General features: G+C 42.8%; 1 protein-coding gene across 1 annotated transcript in view; it reads left to right on the top strand.

Annotated features, from left to right (window-relative positions):
* Zzef1 (zinc finger ZZ-type and EF-hand domain containing 1) overlaps nt 1-15,111 on the top strand; it is a 127,921-nt gene that overhangs the window by 95,466 nt on the left and 17,344 nt on the right. Inside the window, 7 exon segments of the mRNA XM_038325684.1 lie at nt 1,729-2,006; nt 3,087-3,261; nt 3,797-3,929; nt 9,260-9,459; nt 12,647-12,766; nt 13,946-14,137; nt 14,951-15,051. Coding sequence (XP_038181612.1) covers nt 1,729-2,006; nt 3,087-3,261; nt 3,797-3,929; nt 9,260-9,459; nt 12,647-12,766; nt 13,946-14,137; nt 14,951-15,051 — 1,199 coding nt within the window.

Genomic DNA, 15,111 nt, shown 5'->3' with positions numbered 1-15,111 from the left:
GCTCTGTAGGCCAGTCTGGCCTCGAACTCACTCACAGAGATCCATCTGCCTCTGAAGATTGTGTGTGTGTGTGTGTGTGTGTGTGTGTGTGTGTGCGCACGCGCGCGTGCGCACGCCTACATGAGTTTATACACACCACATGCTTTCAGATGCCATGGGCCAGAGGACATTGGATCCCCTTGGACTGGAGTTAGAGGGAGTTGAACCCCATATTGTCTTTTCCAAGAGCAGTAAGTGCTCTTAACCACTGAGCCATCTGTCTACCCCTATTGTTGTAACTTTCATAATATTAATATCTTCAAAGAATCTAGCTTAGCTATATCCTTAGCATTCTTTATAATTTTCTGAACTCTTCATATGTGCATATCTTATGTGAATTTTAGTATTATGTTTTAGCAAGACCCTGTCAATTTGCCCCTTTAAGATCTGGCAAGTTATTTTCTTTGGAATAGCATTAGATATATATTAATTTAGGAACTGACATCTTTAACAATACTATGTTTTGTTTTTTTCTCATGGCTAAGAATTAGACAGAGCTAGCAAAATGTGGTTCATTTTTTGTTGCTAAAAGCTTTTGGTGCTACCGTTGCTTTGTTTTACTAGTATGTATACAGTGCCCTCTTGAATCACACTCACTGTGCTAACTCACAATTATTAAAGAGGTTCTCTGTTTTTTTTTTCCCTATGGAAAATAATAAATGGTTTAAATGTAGTCAGCTGTTTTCTAAATGGCATTTTTAATAATATAGCATTGGAAGCCAAGTAAAATGCAGACAGTATTTAAAGAAAGAAAAATAAGGCTGAGAAGATGACTTGGTAGGTAAAGCACTTACAAGCTTGAGGACCCCAGAACCCACTTAAAGTTGGATAGAGTAACATGTGTCTCCTCATAGAGACGATGGTGCAGGTGGAGACAGAAAAATTCCCTGAAACCTGTAGGCAAGCTAGTCTGATGTACACAGAAGCAAACAACAAAGAGACTCTGTCTCAGACAAGGTACAAGTTACCAACATTGGAGGTCTTTCCTTGGCCTCCACATGTGCATACATGCACATCATACTGAAGGAAGGAAGGGAAGGAGGGAGGGTGGGAGAATAAATTGCAGGTGTTGCTTACAGATGTGTATGGAGAAAGGTTGGCAAACTGTCCATCCAACTGTTAGTAGTTGTTACTTCCTTGACATTGGTGGGTCAGAGAGGGGCTGTGATGGAAAGTCTGAATTTTATGTGTTTTTTTTAGTTCTTTGAATTCTTTATAATGAACATCATCAGGAAAGGAAGAAAAAAGCAAGTGTTTTCTTTAAGGGTAAAGGAATGTTAGAAGTGGGATAAGAAGGGGTTGGGAGACACAGCTCAGCAGTTAAGAGTGCTTGCTACTCTTGTGGAGTTTGGTTCCCAGTACTCATGTCCAGAGGTTCAACACCTGAAACTCCAGCGTCAGGGGATCGAAGTGCCTCCCTCTTCTGGGTTCCAGAGGACCTACACTTACATATGTATAGTCATACACACACACACACACACACACACACACACACACACACACACACATAAAAATAAATTTAAAAGATAAGATGATACTTGAACATATTAATTTTATTTACAGTAGATTGTACACATGTCATTTTTGAAACTGGAATTAGGCCAGTTGGAATACATGAATGGGTGGCATGTATAGATGATGTGGCTGACTGGATTTTGTACTAAAGAGATTTCCCCTCTCTGTTGACAGGGTCCCACAGTCCCCCTGATAGACCTGGAACACGTCCTCCCACTCATGTTTCAGGTTGTCATCTCCAACGCAGGCCACCTGAATGAAACCTACCACCTCACCCTGGGTCTTCTGGGCCAGTTAATTGTCCGTCTTTTGCCAGCAGAGGTGGACACTGCAGTCGTCAAGGTCCTTTCAGCCAAACACAACCTGTTCGCTACAGCAGACAATGGCGTTGTGCCAGATGGCTGGAAGACCACCCACCTGCTCTTCAGCCTGGGCGCTGTCTGCCTGGACAGGTAACCTTGGTTTTCACATACCCAGCCTCCACTTCACCCTTTGCGGTACTCACTGTTGATGAGTTTCAGTGTGCTGCAGTGCTGAGGCTCTGCTGTGAGAATCCAGCTCACAGCTCCACACTGAAATAGCTGAGAACCTTAGCAGTGCCTGCCAGTCAACTCTGATGAGATTTATTCTGGTAGATTTTTCCTGAGAAAAGTAAGTATAGGCACTGGGGATAAAAAGTCTATTTTTATTATAAAAACAATAATCATAATACCGAATGTGAAATAAAGAAGGAAAATGACCTTGATTTGTCCATGCATCTCTAAGCGCCTGTCTGAGTAGGACTGAGAGTATGAGTGTGTCTGTGTGTGCTTGTGGAGAGCACACTCTAGAGCAATGGCTCCATCCTCCTAACGCTGCAGTCCTCTACTAGAGCTCCACATGGTGTGGTCACACCCACCGTAAAATCATTTTTAGTGTTACTCATAAATGTAATTTTGCTGAAGTTATGAAGAAAACCTTTCAACCCCAATGCCTATACTTAATTTTCTTACAATATGAACCATAATGTAAATATCTGTGTTTTCAAATGATCTTTTTGATATATGTATTGGTGTTTGCCTTCATGTATGTGTGTGTGAGGGTACTTGATTCCCTGGAACTGGAGTTCTAGACAGTTGTGAGCTGCCATGTGGATGCTGGGAGTTGAACCTGGGTCCTCGGGAAGAACCGCGGGTGCTCTTTACCTCTGACCCATCTCTCCATCCCTTCAGATGGTCTCAGATGACTTCTGTGAGAGGGTTGGTTGACCTCCCCTAGAGGGGTCATGACCCAAAGGTTGAGGACCACTGTTTTACAGAGATTTGAGAACATAGTGGTAGGTAGGGTTTGTAGGCTGAGTATATAAGTAACAGATCTTGATTTTGTTGTTGTTTTCACTTGTCGTTATGTGAAAAGCGGCATTTTGGTAGTTTTTAAGCTAAGTAATGGATTGTTCTTTGCATGAACCTGACTATCTAGGACAGTGAACTGTCATGTTTGTGAGGGTATAGCGTCACACATTGCCACCTAACATTGGAGCTCTTGCCTTCTAGCCGAGTGGGTTTGGACTGGGCCTGCTCCATGGCAGAGATCCTTCGGTCACTCAACAATGCCCCATTGTGGCGAGATGTCATTGCTACCTTCACAGACCACTGCATCAAGCAGCTTCCTTTCCAGCTGAAGCATACCAACATCTTTACCCTGCTGGTGCTTGTCGGCTTCCCCCAGGTACAGCATCTGAAGGCCTGTTTGCCAAAGTCTATAGGGCACGTGCACGTGCGTGCAAACACACACATACACACTCTTGCATACGCATGTATGTATGTCTCTGTAATGGTCTTGTAAAAATTCTTCATTGCATAATTTGCTTTTATAGTCTTGGTATATCTTCAGAATTGTGTAGTTGTTATACTTGCATTGTCAGCAGACATTTGATTCGTGTTTCTAGCTTTGAATAGCTTATATAGGTCATATAACATATAGGTAACTATAATGTATTCAGTTACAAAGATCTTCAGAGACCATTGTCTTCACTCTGGCACTCATGTTGATCTTCTCAGTTTGTTGCCTCATCTGACTGGGGTGAGGACCTGCAAAGCTATGGCAAACACCTAAACTAATTTTGTGCCAGGTCTGCACCCAATCCTTTGATCTTGTGAATAAGAAGACCCCCCCCAATCCCTGTGTGCTTTAGAAGAGCGAGCAAGCAAAAGGGACTGAGCTTGTGCCTAATTAAATGCCTCTTCCCACATCAATGCTCTAGGTCCTCTGTGTGGGAACCCGCTGTGTTTATATGGATAACGCCAATGAACCCCATAATGTGATCATCTTGAAGCACTTCACTGAGAAGAATAGAGCTGTGATTGTCGATGTGAAAACCAGGAAAAGGAAAACAGGTCCTAAGCATAATTATGTCTCCTAAGAATGGAAGAAAATGGTCTAATCCTTGTATGCTATGACATCAGTGAAGATGCCTCAGTTTTTATTCCTGCATGTGATAGTTTAATTTTTTTTAATTACATTTATTTATTTGTGTGCATGCATGTTGAGAGGAGAGGCCACTTTTTCGTTTCCCAGGCACCCAGACTCCCGAAATAATCACACAGAAACTATATTATTTGCAATATTGTTTGGCCAATAGCTTAAGCATATTTCTGGCTAACTCTTACATCTTAAATTAACCCATTTCTATTATTTTAGATTTTACCATGAGGTTCGTGGCCTACTGGCAAGGTTTCAGCTAGCAGCTCACATCTTACCCCTCTGGTGGCTACATGGTGTCTCACTGACTCTGCCCTCTCTCTCTCTCTCTCTCTCTCTCTCTCTCTATATATATATATATATATATATATATATATTTTTTTTTTTTTCTAGCCTGGCTATATTCTGTTAAACCATTGGTCAAAAGCAGCTTCTTCTTTATTAACCTATAAAAGCAACACATACACAGAAGGACTTTCCACATCACCTCACCTTTTCTAAGTAAAAATAAAGGTTTCAATCTCAACATAGCAAGATTACATAAAACAAAACAGGTATCAAGCAAGAATTACAGTTACAACATTTATATCTACTTTATCTTTTATCATAACTAAGGAAAACTATAACTATCTATTCTTCAACTTCAGAAGGATATAATATTACCTAAGTAAAGAGGAAGTGCTTTGTAAGCAACTTCCAAAACTCTAGAACTGACAGACATCTCGCTGCCTGGACAGTCACCCAAAGTTCTTCTGTAATGTTGCAGGCACCCATCTTCAGTCCACAGGCCCATAGTGTCCAACAGACTTTCCCATGAAGCAGGAAATTTGAAGATCTGTTCTGCCTTGTAATGGTAAAGTCCATCAGTCCTGCACAGAATGCCTGGCAGACTCTTTCATGAAGCAGGAACCCCGAAGAACTGTCTCACCTTCTTGAGGCAAGTTCAGCAGTCATTTCTCTGTGGGTCCTACATGTCCAGTTCATACAGCATATCATCAAGCAGTCCAGGCAAGAGCAGTTTCTTTGCCCAAATGGCTAGCAAACTTCATAAGGAGTCTCTTTGATGCCCATCATGCTCTTGAAGTAATTGGTGCTACCAGGAGCAGATGTGTCTCATTGTCTATTACTTTTTCTACAAGTTTAATATTTATTTTATTATCTTTACTTCTTTAACCTATGACTGTCTATACTCTTTTATATTACACTTACTGTCTCTTTACTCTTTTGCTTCTCTCTCCCAAGCCTACATACATTTTTTGAACATACTGTGTCTCATTTAGAGGTCTTTTATATCTGAATCTGTCCTATGGTATATCTGTAATCCTTTTCTGTCCTGGAAAGCTTTTTAAAATGGTAAGCAGCTTGGTTGAGTGGCCCTGGGTGCTGGCTCCGCCTCTCTCTACCTTTCAAAATGGCGGAGGTACCATTACCACTAGCTCTGGGATGAACACCACTTTAACTTTGAGGAGTGTGCAGCACATAAACACTTTTAATCTGAGTAATAGTTAAATCTGCCATGCAGCACACTGCGTGTCTTGGAAATATCTCTGTGTATGGTGCCAGGAATTCACCATGCTCTCCTGCCTGTGCACTCCTAACAGACCTGATCTCGTCACCTGCCCAGTCAGGAGGCACTGAGCCACAGGCATAGTCTCAGCTACTTTTTCCCAAGTGAGCACAAAAGCATCTGTACTCGAAGTGGGTAGCAGGCATCAGCCCCAAACATTTCAGACCACGTTGGTGCACCAATCTGTTGGGGGGAGAGGCTACTTGTTCTTTTTCTGGCTGCCCTGACTCCCAAAATAATCACACAGAAACTTTATTATTTGCAATACTGTTTGGCCAATAGCTTAAGTGTATTTTTGGCTAACTCTTACATCTTAAATTAACCCGTTTCTATTATTTTAGATTTTATCACAAGGCTCATGGCCTACCGGTAAGGTTCCAGCTACCAACTCATATCTTTCCCCTCTGACAGCTACAAGGTGTCTCACTAGACCTACTGTTAAGTTTGATTTCAGCCAAAACTCCAATAATCACTTGACCTCCATAAACCCCAACTTTAACTGAAGGGCCACAGTGTTTCTTTGGATCTCGCAGAATCAGCATCAATTCAGAACCAGTATCCAATAGACCCTGAAAAGTCTGATTGTTTCCTCTCCCCCAGTATACAGTTATGCTTGTAAAAGGCCATAGGTTCCTCTAGGGGAAGGACTAGAGAGAGGATAACAGTAAAACTTTTAGGTTATTTTATCAGGGTCCTTCCTCAGGAGAACCTGGCAGTGCCTTCATCCAAAGGTTTCTGGGTCTGCAAACTGGCTCATCTGGAAATTGGTTTTGGGTTGAGATTCTCTTTTGCCACAATCCAGTGTAGTTTTTCTTTCATTTGAGTTTTTTCTTCCTCTTATATAGATCAAACAAGAATGCAGTAGGCTTCTTATCTATCTCATGCCTAGAAGCACCATGATTGACTAGCCAGTATCAGAGATTCATACAAGTCATGTCACCATAAAAATCACTTTGTCAATGCTGCCCATTATGATAACTACGATCATCTTGCCTTTTGCCGTTCAGTACTGCCACTGGGCCCCTGCTACTTCAAGAGTCCAACTAAACCCATTACATTTGACTCATCTAGTTGAACAGCAGCATCTCCAACTCCAAGGTCTGGCAAAAGGAAAAGGGCAACAAAGCTCTTTAGCTGGACTGGTGGTGCCCCTCTCAGCATTTTGCATCTTATAAGATTAGTGAAGGATTAGATTTTACATGGTGTACCCACTCAAGAATTACAATTTTCCTGAGTCTTAAAGTCCTTTCATTAACACCAAGCCAAGGGTTAGCAGGCATCTCCAACTGTTCCTTGGTAGGCCGTCTCTTGACAAATACTTTGGCCAACCATTAAAACAAACTTCAGACACCTTCTTTAGCTGTCTGAGCATCCATTTTAAACCTAGATTCTCCACTCAGTGGCCCTTATCAACTCAGCCCAATCCAGTTTTGTTCCTTCCACCGTTATCCCACACCCTTAAAATCCATTCCCGCACATACTGCTTGAATGAATTAGCAAACTGCTTGAGTTCTTTAGTAATATAATACATCTACTTTTGGACTCCCCTCTAGGAGCTTGCTTAGCCTTAAATCTGGTTATAGTCTAGAGGTGGACCCTGAGGGATATCAGTGTTGCCTTTCTTGGCATCTTCAGAGAAAGCCACTGCTGCTTTAACTTACAATGAAGGGTTAATTTCTTCAGTCAAAGGTGAAAAGTAGTACTTCAGGAAGTGGGAGTGAAATCTGCTGAGGGTGGAGAGACTACTCACTCTGGTGAGATAAACCCTTCCTGGGATTCAAGGTTCTCAGTTTCAATAGGGTCCTCCCACACATCTCCAGTCCAAGTTACAGTGTTCCATTTTTATCAATTAACGCCTTAACTTTTAACCACCAAACACCTTCGAGTCTGGGACTTGAATTTTTGCTGTAATTCAGCCAATCTTATAATGAGGGCTTTGTTTTGATTTTCCACAACAAAATCTGAGGCTGCTGGAAAGAAGATTCTCTTCCAGGGCACACTTAAAAACCTTTAGACCATTTATGCACCTCTGGAAGTGGTCCATTTTATCACTAAGTTCATTGTTGTCCTTCACCATATTTTGAGATCTAGGAGTTGGTTAACTTTATCACAGAACTCATCCTTTTCGTTTGTCAGTTTACCCAAAGACACAGGAGCATCATTTTCCTTATTTTTCTGCAAATTGTCAAAAGTTTTATATACAGAGTCACCAAATCTGTTGCCTCTCACAATTGTTAAATCAATATAATCAAATGCATTTGTCTCCTTAAGTTTGTAAAATAGTTTACACCATAGGCTTTTCAGTACTCTGAGCTTCTAGGAGAGGCTTCAGTAACTGTAGGCATTGGCAAACTGAAAAGCCTATTCCAGATACTTAAAAAATTCATCTGTTGCTCTAGAACCACTTCTGGTACCAAAATCTGCATTGATCAGGGTTCTCCAGAGAAATGGAAATGATAGGATGAATTGAGAGGGAGGAGAGAGAAAGAAGAGAGAAAAGGGATTTATGAGAATGGCTTACAGGTTGTGATCCAGCTAGTTCAACAATGGCTGTCTATCAATAGAAGGCCCAAGAATTTAGTAGTTGTTCAGTCCATGATGCTGGATGTCTCAGCTGATTTTCAGTATATACCAGAATCCCAAAGAATCAGGCTTTAATGCCAGTAAAGGGATGATAGACCAGTTTTGTGGGATATCCTTCTATATATACATTGCTTTTATTGGTTGATGAATAAAGCTGTTTTTGCCAATGGTTTGGCCAATGTTTTGGTGTGAGACTCTCAATCTCAAGGTCATGGATTCGTGCCCCACATTGTGATTTCCTGCCTGCCCAGACCCAAATAATCACACAGAAACTTTATTAATTACAACACTGTTTGGATAATGGCTCAGATGTATTTCTAGCTAGGTCTTACGTCCTAAATTAACCCATCTCTATTAGTCTATGTATTGTCATGAGGCTGTGGCTTACCGGTAGTGTTCTGGCATCTTCTTCTGTGGCTACATGGCGTCTCCTTGACTCTGCCTACTCTCTCTCTCTCTCTCTCTCTCTCTCTCTCATATAATGTTCAGATTTCCCACCTGGCTTTACTCTGTTGAGCCATTGGCCAAAACAGCTTTACTCATCAACCAATAAAAGCAATACATATAGAGAAGGGCATCCCACATCAGACCTCCCATGGAGACTGAGGGCAAGCAGACAGATAGCAAGCATCCTTCTTCCATGTCTGTGATATATGCTGCTAGCAGAAGGTGTGGCCCAGACTAAAGGTATATTTTCCAACCCCAAAAGATCTTAATTAGAAGTGGTTCTTCCCACTTCAAATGATTTAATTAAGAAAAAAAGTCCCTCACAGGTGTGCCCAGCCACTTGGATTTTAGTTAATATCACATGTAATCAAGTTGACAACCAAGAACAATCACGACAACTTTGGCGATGACCTGCTTGTGCATAGTAATAAGAATTTTGCATTGTGACTTTTAGTTTCCCCATGAATAAGTGGCCCTGTACTACTTTGTGCTCACCTGCAAACTGGGCTTAAATATAGCAACCACACCTGAGCCTAGGAGGCTTGTTTCTTCAGTCCTTATTTTAGTGAGGCCTGTGGAGAAACCTGGCTGTAGACGATACTAACTGTACTTTGTACTTTTCTTTTCCTTTTTGGCATGATGCTTCAGTGAAGGACTACCAACTGGTCCAGAAGGGAGGAGGACAAGAGTGTGGCACCTCTCAGGCCCAGCTGAGCCAGTACTCCCAACACTTTGCCTTTATTGCCAGTCACCTTCTGCAAACCAGCATGGACAGCCATTGTCCCGAGGCAGTGGAAGCAACTTGGGTCCTATCCTTGGCCCTCAAAGGTTTATATAAAACACTAAAGGTAATGGTGAGCCTCTTCCATGTGCACAAATATACCTATGATTTGACATCTGCAGAGGATTAACAAGGAGGAAATGCCATCTGATTTGAATGTATGCTTAACAATGGGTTGTTTTTAAAAATGCTTGAGACCTCATACAAGGATAACTTAAGGAAGAAAGAATTTTCCAAGTGTTTTAAGTCTCAGTTTCTATTTTGTTTTGCTTGTTTGTTTTTATTTTCTGGGGTTTTTTTTTGAGACAAGTTTTTGGGTTTTTTTGTTGTTGTGTTGTTTTGGTTTGGTTTTTGAGACAGGGTTTCTCCTGTGTATCATTGGCTTTCCTGAACTCACTTTGTAAACCAGACTGGCCTCAAACTCACAGACATCCGCCTGCCTCTGTTTCCAGAGTGCTGGAATTAAAGGCTTGTGCCACTACCACCTGGCAAGTCTCAGGTTTTTGGTTTTGGTTTTTTGCTAGTTTGTTTTTTGGTTTTTCAAGACAGGGTTTCTCTGTAGCTTTGGAGCTCATCCTGGAACTAGCTCTTATAGATCAGGCTGGCCTCGAACTCACAGAGATCCACCTGCCTCTGCCTCCTGAGTGCTAGGACTAAAGTCTTGTGCCAGTACCACCTGACAAGTTTCAGTTTTTTTAATACTGTTCCATGGACTCAGGTACTGTGGCTTCATGGAAACATAATCCTGTCTTGGGGGAAGAAAACTGAGCTGAAAGGTTTTTCAGTTCATTCCCAACAGGAGCTCCTCTAGGTCCTCATAGGAATTAAGGGAGTAATAAAGGGAGCCAGCTCCATGGAGCTTCAAGGGATCAGTGTGACCATTAGGCTGGAAGGAAGCAGCTAGGTGAGCATTGGACAGTATTTGGGGTGGAGAGAAGCCCTGACCCATGGTGACTTTGTGGGCCTTAGTGGGCTGGAGGGCTGGGGAGGACCTTTCAAGGAAATACATTTGAGGTTATCTGCAGGATGATCTTGCTTACAGAGCTGTCCCGGAAAGGATTTCTGCTGAAGTTTGTTGCCCCTTGACATTTAAGTGTTCACTGGTAACTCTGGTAGGGAGGTCATTGAGTGGTAGTCATGGGGGAATGGGGAGGTCTCAGGCATCACCAGAGACTTGCCTGCTGGGCTCTCCAGCTCCAGGCAACCGAGACCATTCATCTTCTAGTTTTTCAGTTTCTGATGTGTTTCATGACATGGTGTGTTTCACTGTTTCCACTATAATAAAAAGGGAAATTAACTCCCTGATGGCAGAGCTCTTAAATTCTCATTCAGTTTTATTTCTTTGTTTTTCGAGACAGGTATTCTTTATGTAGCCCTGCCTAGAATGGAACTTACTATATGGACTAGGCTGGCCTCAGACTCAGAGATTTGCCTGCCTCTACTTCCCGAATGCTAGGATTAAGATGTGCACCACCACGAGTCCTCAGTCTGTTGATAGTTGTTGACTATCAAGAGCCAAATGGAACTGTGTGTGCAGTGTGAGCTAGAAAGAAGGGCCATGCTCTCATGAGGCTTATAGTCTCCCATGCCAGAGGAGGCACCTGTTTACAAGGAAGACAGCTCTGCATTGGAAAGCCTTTTGAAAAAGGGAAATTTGAGGCAGCAAATATGGAGCTAGCCTTGGGTAACATGGACAAAAAAAATAGTAAGTTTCAGACCTTATAGTGGACCAGGCATGGTGGTCACGGGAGCAGAAGGACCTCCAGGTCTTTAAGATAGTGCAGCTGAGCCGGGCGGTGGTGGCGCACGCCTTTAATCCCAGCACTCGGGAGGCAGAGGCAGGCGGATCTCTGTGAGTTCGAGACCAGCCTGGTCTACAAGAGCTAGTTCCAGGACAGGCTCCAAAGCCACAGAGAAACCCTGTCTCGAAAAACCAAAAAAAAAAAAAAAAGAGTTTTTTGCCGGGCGGTGGTGGCGCACGCCTTTAATCCCAGCACTCGGGAGGCAGAGGCAGGCGGATCTCTGTGAGTTCGAGACCAGCCTGGTCTACAAGAGCTAGTTCCAGGACAGGCTCCAAAGCCACAGAGAAACCCTGTCTCAAAAAAACCAAAAAAAAAAAGATAGTGCAGCTGAGGGGTTGAGGCCAAAGAAGCAGGCAGGGAGCCTTGTAGGACCTGGTCAATCATGGTTAGGGTTTGGATTTTATCTTATTAATGATTTTTTAAATTTTATTTTATATTCCAAACACAGTTCTCCCTACCATCCCCCCTTCATCCATTCATCCCAAAGGGTAAGGGCTCCCATAGGGAGTCAACAAGCCGGGTCCATTAAGTTGAGGGAGACCAAGCCCCTCTGCCCTGCATTAAGCCTGAGCTTGGCATTCCACCATAGGGAATGAGCTCAGAAAAGTAGCTCATGCACCAGGATTGATCCTGGTCCTTCCAGGGGCCCATCAGATAGGCCAAGCTACACAACTGTCTCCCACATGCAGTAGGCCTGCTTTGTTCCCTTGGAGGCACTACAGCTGTCGGTTTAGAGTTCATGAGTTCCCACAAGCTTAGTTCAGCTGTCTCTGTAGATTTCCCGTTCATGATCTTGACCTCCCTTGCTCATCTATTCCCTCCTCCCTCTCTTCGACTGGATTCCTGGAGCTCATCCAAGTGCTTGGTTATGGATCTCTGAATCTGGTTCCATCAATTCCTGGATGAAGGCTCTATGATGACAGTTGATGTATTCACCAATCTGGTTACAGTTCAGGCACTATCTCCACTATTGCTAGGAGTCTTAGCTGGGGTCATCCTTGTGGAATTCCTGAGAATTTTAGCCATGAGCCACTGCATCATTCGCTCTGTGTTCTTTCACCGAACAAACACTTCTGAAGCCTATTTTATGTCACTTCCCCTCTTTGCTTTCCAAAAATGCTTGAGGCTAAAATCCAAGCCTTCCCACTGTCAAGCATTTTTGGTTAAGATTTAGGGTGCTTGCTTGCTTTTTTTTTTTCTCAAGATAGGGTTTCTCTGTGTAACTTTGGAGCCTGACGGAACTCGCTCTGTAGACCAGGCTGTCCTCGAACTCACAGAGATCCACCTGCCTACGCCTCCCAAGTGCTGGGATTAAAGGCAGGTGCCACCACTGGCGGCTTCAGAGGGCTTTTTTTACTGACTGTAAATTTCCCCAGAAGGTCAGTTGGACCTTCAGCTCTGTGAGAAGACTGGTGCTCTGCTGACTTGACCTTCACTCTCCTGCCTTGGCAGGCTCACGGTTTTGAGGAGACCCATGCCACCTTCCTCCAGACTGACCTGCTGAAGCTGCTGGTGAAGAAATGCAGCAAAGGAACCGGCTTCAGTAAGACCTGGCTCCTCCGCGACCTGGAGGTAAAGAGGAGGGCTGCCCTGAAGATGTACACCCTGGTGCAGAGCTAGCTTGTTCCAGCCAGCTCCTCCTTGTGCACTCTCATTCTGTGCAGCTTTTAAACCCAGCCTTGATCCTGTCTTCCTGAATTAGGGATCCTGACACCTGTCCTCCCTGTCAGGAAAATGAATTGGGTGTTTGTTTAAGGAACCTTGGAGAAGTACTTTGTGGAAACACACAATTGACTGTTAAATCATGGTAATAAAATGTGTTTTTGAATTATTATTTCCCTCTAAAGTTGAGCTAAAATCAGTTTCTAAATATGAGCACACATGTTTATCTTATGTAAGATTTCAGTCGATAATTCCATTTTATTGTTACTCTTCTGAGGCCGTAGATGTTTCTTAGTGCAGTTCTTGTGGTTCCCAGAGTCTTTCAAGGTCAAGTGCTAGCTCCTAGTATAAGGGGCAGTGCGGCAGGTATGTGCTGTGCTCTTACCCTCACTTCTCCGAATACTACAGGGTTTGCTAAGGTCTTAGGGAAATTATGTGTACGGGTGTTTTGCCTGTAACTATGTCTGTACTACTTGAATGCCTGGTGCCCATAGAGGCCAGAAGAGGGCATCAGCTCTCCTGGACTTCAGTTGCAGATGGTTGTGAGCTGCCATGTGAATTCTAGGAATTGAACTCAAGTCCTCTGGAAGCTTAGCCAGTTCTCTTAACTGCTAAGCCATCTCTCCAGCTTCCATAACCATCCTTCTTAATGGCTGTGTATAAGACTGGAAAGTACTTTGCAGTTTTTACCATTATTAGTGCTTCATTGGCCATATTTTGAACAACATTTTTAATCTATCTTGTCATTTCTAAAAGATAAGTTGTGGGTCAAAAGGATATATTTTAGTAGTTTAGTAGTTATATTTCTCCAAAACAAGTAAAAAGTAGGATAATATCCATTTGTGCTGTCAATAAAGTTAATAAACACAAGGGCCACCATAGTTTTAGTTAGCATTTCTTCTATTATAAGTACAGTTGAACATGCTTTCATGTTCCTTTACTAATCACATACTCCCTGTGTGAACTCTGGTATCTTAAAGTTCCGGTAAATCTCAAAGACCCTTCCATGATTAAAGACTATGTCATCTTCTTCCTCACTGAAGAACACTCACTCATCTACTTGCTATGCTTGACTGACTTTGTGTGTAGATTCTGTCGATCATGCTGTACTCCTCAAAAAAGGAGATCAACACTTTAACTGAACATGGAGACCTGGAGCTGGATGAGCGAGGGGACCAGGAGGAAGAAATGGACCGGCCAGTTAGTAGCCCTGGAGAACCAGAACAGAAAAAGCTAGACCCTCTTGAAAGCTTGGATGAACCCACCAGAATATGCTTCTTGGTACGTTCACTGGTCATCTTATGAATGAAGCACAGGCATCAAGGGAATGGGCTCTTTTTGGCTCAGGCTGTGCTTCAACCTAAACAAGTCTAAGAACTGGAGGGAGAGTTCAGTGGCTAAAGACCCAGGTTGGATTCCCACCACCCAAATGGGAGCCCACAACTGTCTGTTAAAACTTCAGTTCCAGGGGATCTGACACCATCTTCTGGCCTCCATGTGTACTAGGCACACACATGAGGCATAAACATTCAGGCAAAACATCCATTCACATAAATAAATTAAAAAACCTTTTAACTGCTCAGTTTGATGTCCTGAGACTTCATTTCCTAAACAGTCTGTTGCATACAGAAAAGATTCAAAAGGATAGTAGAACCCTATCACTGTAGTGATTTTAAGATTTATTTATTTTATGTGCATGTTGTGTGCCTGTGTGATTTTTATATACACCACATGCATGCAGAAGCCTGCAAAGGCCCGGAAAAGGGTAGTGAATCCCCTGAAACTAGAGTTACAGGTAGTTCTGAGCTACCATGTGGGTGCTGAGAACTAAACCTAGGTCTTCTGCAAGAGCAATAAGTATTTTTAACCACTGAGCCACTCCTTAGCCCCTGAAGGGGCTTTAAGTAGTAATGCACACTTTATAGTTCATATCTTAGTACTCAAAATTTGCCATGCTTTTTTAAAGTACCCACATATTGTTCTTGAGCTGTAACCTGGGATAACTTGCAATACTGTTTGTCACTTCAGAATGCATATTGTTCGTGTCTTAAGGCACATATCCTTTTCTATTTCTCACCTTTCCCTTGCCTCTAGATGGCTCATGATGCCCTCAATGCTCCTCTGCACATTCTCCGGGCCATATATGAACTGCAGATGAAAAAGACCGATTCTTTCTTCCTAGAAGTTCAAAAGAGGTAAAGACCATTAAGATGCACTGAAATGTGCCAGGTGAGAGTATGGGACCCTCACCTGCT

This window comes from Arvicola amphibius, chromosome 4 (genome assembly GCF_903992535.2).
Source record: "Arvicola amphibius chromosome 4, mArvAmp1.2, whole genome shotgun sequence".
In the NCBI taxonomy this organism is placed as follows: domain Eukaryota; kingdom Metazoa; phylum Chordata; class Mammalia; order Rodentia; family Cricetidae; genus Arvicola; species Arvicola amphibius.
The sequence above is the reverse complement of the archived record's forward strand: the minus strand, read 5'-3'. Positions and strand labels throughout refer to the sequence as shown.